Source organism: Grammomys surdaster, unplaced genomic scaffold (genome assembly GCF_004785775.1).
Source record: "Grammomys surdaster isolate TR1022 unplaced genomic scaffold, NIH_TR_1.0 126035, whole genome shotgun sequence".
Taxonomy (NCBI): domain Eukaryota; kingdom Metazoa; phylum Chordata; class Mammalia; order Rodentia; family Muridae; genus Grammomys; species Grammomys surdaster.
Window position 1 is genome coordinate 4988239 of NW_021620848.1, and position 1659 is coordinate 4989897.

Here is a 1659-nt window from a genome sequence, read left to right on the forward strand (position 1 = left end):
GGAAAATCTCTGGGTGTGGAGGTGAGCAAGAAGAAGCTTCTTGAGAAAGCCAGAAGCAAAGATTTTACATATGGAGGTGAGCTGGAAAAAGTTGCCTACCCGTTTGGCCACTTCAGAGAGTCTTGCACTTCTTTCTTTTCTATTATAATTTCAAACATTTCTTGAATTAGAAACTCCTAAGATCCAACTGGAACCTGAATCGGACTTCTGATTTTAGGACCATTTAACTTTGACCTTGCAGTCATCAACAACACATGTTTTAGAGAGAGCAAAATCCCAAGCATTACAAAAGAACCACTGTATTCTCATCATCATACCCAAGAAATATGGATTAAAGCCTTGCTGGGTTCTCATGAAGTAGAATGTGTTAAGTAACAAATCTTCATGTACATAACTGGATCCAAATCAATGGAAAGAGTTAACCAAACCAAAATTGTCTCTGAGTTCATCCTCCTGGGACTCTCCCCTCGGCCTGAGGACCAAAAGCCACTCTTTATCCTCTTCCTCACCATTTACCTGGCTACTCTAGCAGGGAACCTGCTCATCATTCTGATCATCCACTCTAACCCTCATCTCCATACTCCCATGTATTTTTTCTTGAGATTTCTGTCTTTAACTGACATTTGTTTCACTACAACTATTGTCCCGAAGATGCTGGTGAATTTTCTGTCAGAAAAGAAGACCATCTCCTATGCAGGATGTCTGACACAAATGTATTTTCTCTATGCCTTGGGTAACAGTGATAGCTGTCTTCTGGCAGTAATGGCCTTTGACCGGTATGTAGCCATCTGCAACCCCTTCCACTATGTCACCATCATGAACCATCATCGATGTGTCCTACTGGTGACCTTCTCTTGCTCCTTTCCTCATCTCCATTCACTTCTGCACACACTTTTACTTAATCGTCTGACCTTTTGTGACTCCAATGTTATTCACCACTTTCTCTGTGACCTCAGTCCTCTGATAAAATTATCCTGCTCCTCCACATTTGTCAATGAGATTGTGATAGTGACAGAAGGAGCTCTTGTCTTGGTGACCCCTTTCCTGTACATTGCCTTCTCCTACATCAGAATCCTTATTACAGTCCTCAAGATACCTTCTGCTGCTGGGAAACGCAAAGCCTTTTCCACTTGTGGTTCTCACCTCACTGTGGTAACCCTCTTTTATGGAAGCATCTTCTATGTGTATTTACAGCCTGTGTCAACTTATAGTGTCAAAGACCATATAGCAACAATTGTCTACACAGTTTTTTCATCTATGCTAAACCCTTTCATCTATAGCTTGAGAAACAAAGACTTGAAGCAGGGTCTGAGGAAGCTCATAAGCAGAAGGAGCATCTAAGTAGAATCTCTTGACAAATTCACAACTCTGCTTCACTTAGGCTTGTTTCTGATGTTCTCAGTAAACAGTGTCAGAGCTTAGCATTTTATTATGCGTGTATGAAAAGGCTATGGGGGACATTTATATCCAATGAGTTAATCCATGATGGGTATCAGGAATCCACACACTTCTGTAGGTACGATGCTCTTATTCTCTGTTTCTCCCCGTCCTCATTATTTGTATTCTCATCTTCCAAAAACTTCTTAACTAATCCTTTTACTCTAAAATAGCTTCTGAGTCAAATTCTCATTGTCTATTAAACTGGTCCTCCAAAATTTT

General features: G+C 40.6%; 1 protein-coding gene across 1 annotated transcript; it reads left to right on the forward strand.

Moving 5' to 3' along the window:
- Nucleotides 1-408: 408 nt before the first annotated feature.
- On the forward strand, nt 409-1341 carry LOC114610253 (olfactory receptor 1L8). Its single transcript, XM_028754755.1, has one exon. The coding sequence runs from the start codon at nt 409-411 to the stop codon at nt 1339-1341; it is 933 nt and encodes a 310-aa protein (XP_028610588.1).
- Nucleotides 1342-1659: the final 318 nt, after the last annotated feature.

Coding starts and splice junctions, on each gene's coding strand:
- LOC114610253 (XM_028754755.1), top strand. CDS start 409: ATGGAAAGAGTTAACCAAACCAAAATTGTCTCTGAGTTCATCCTCCTG.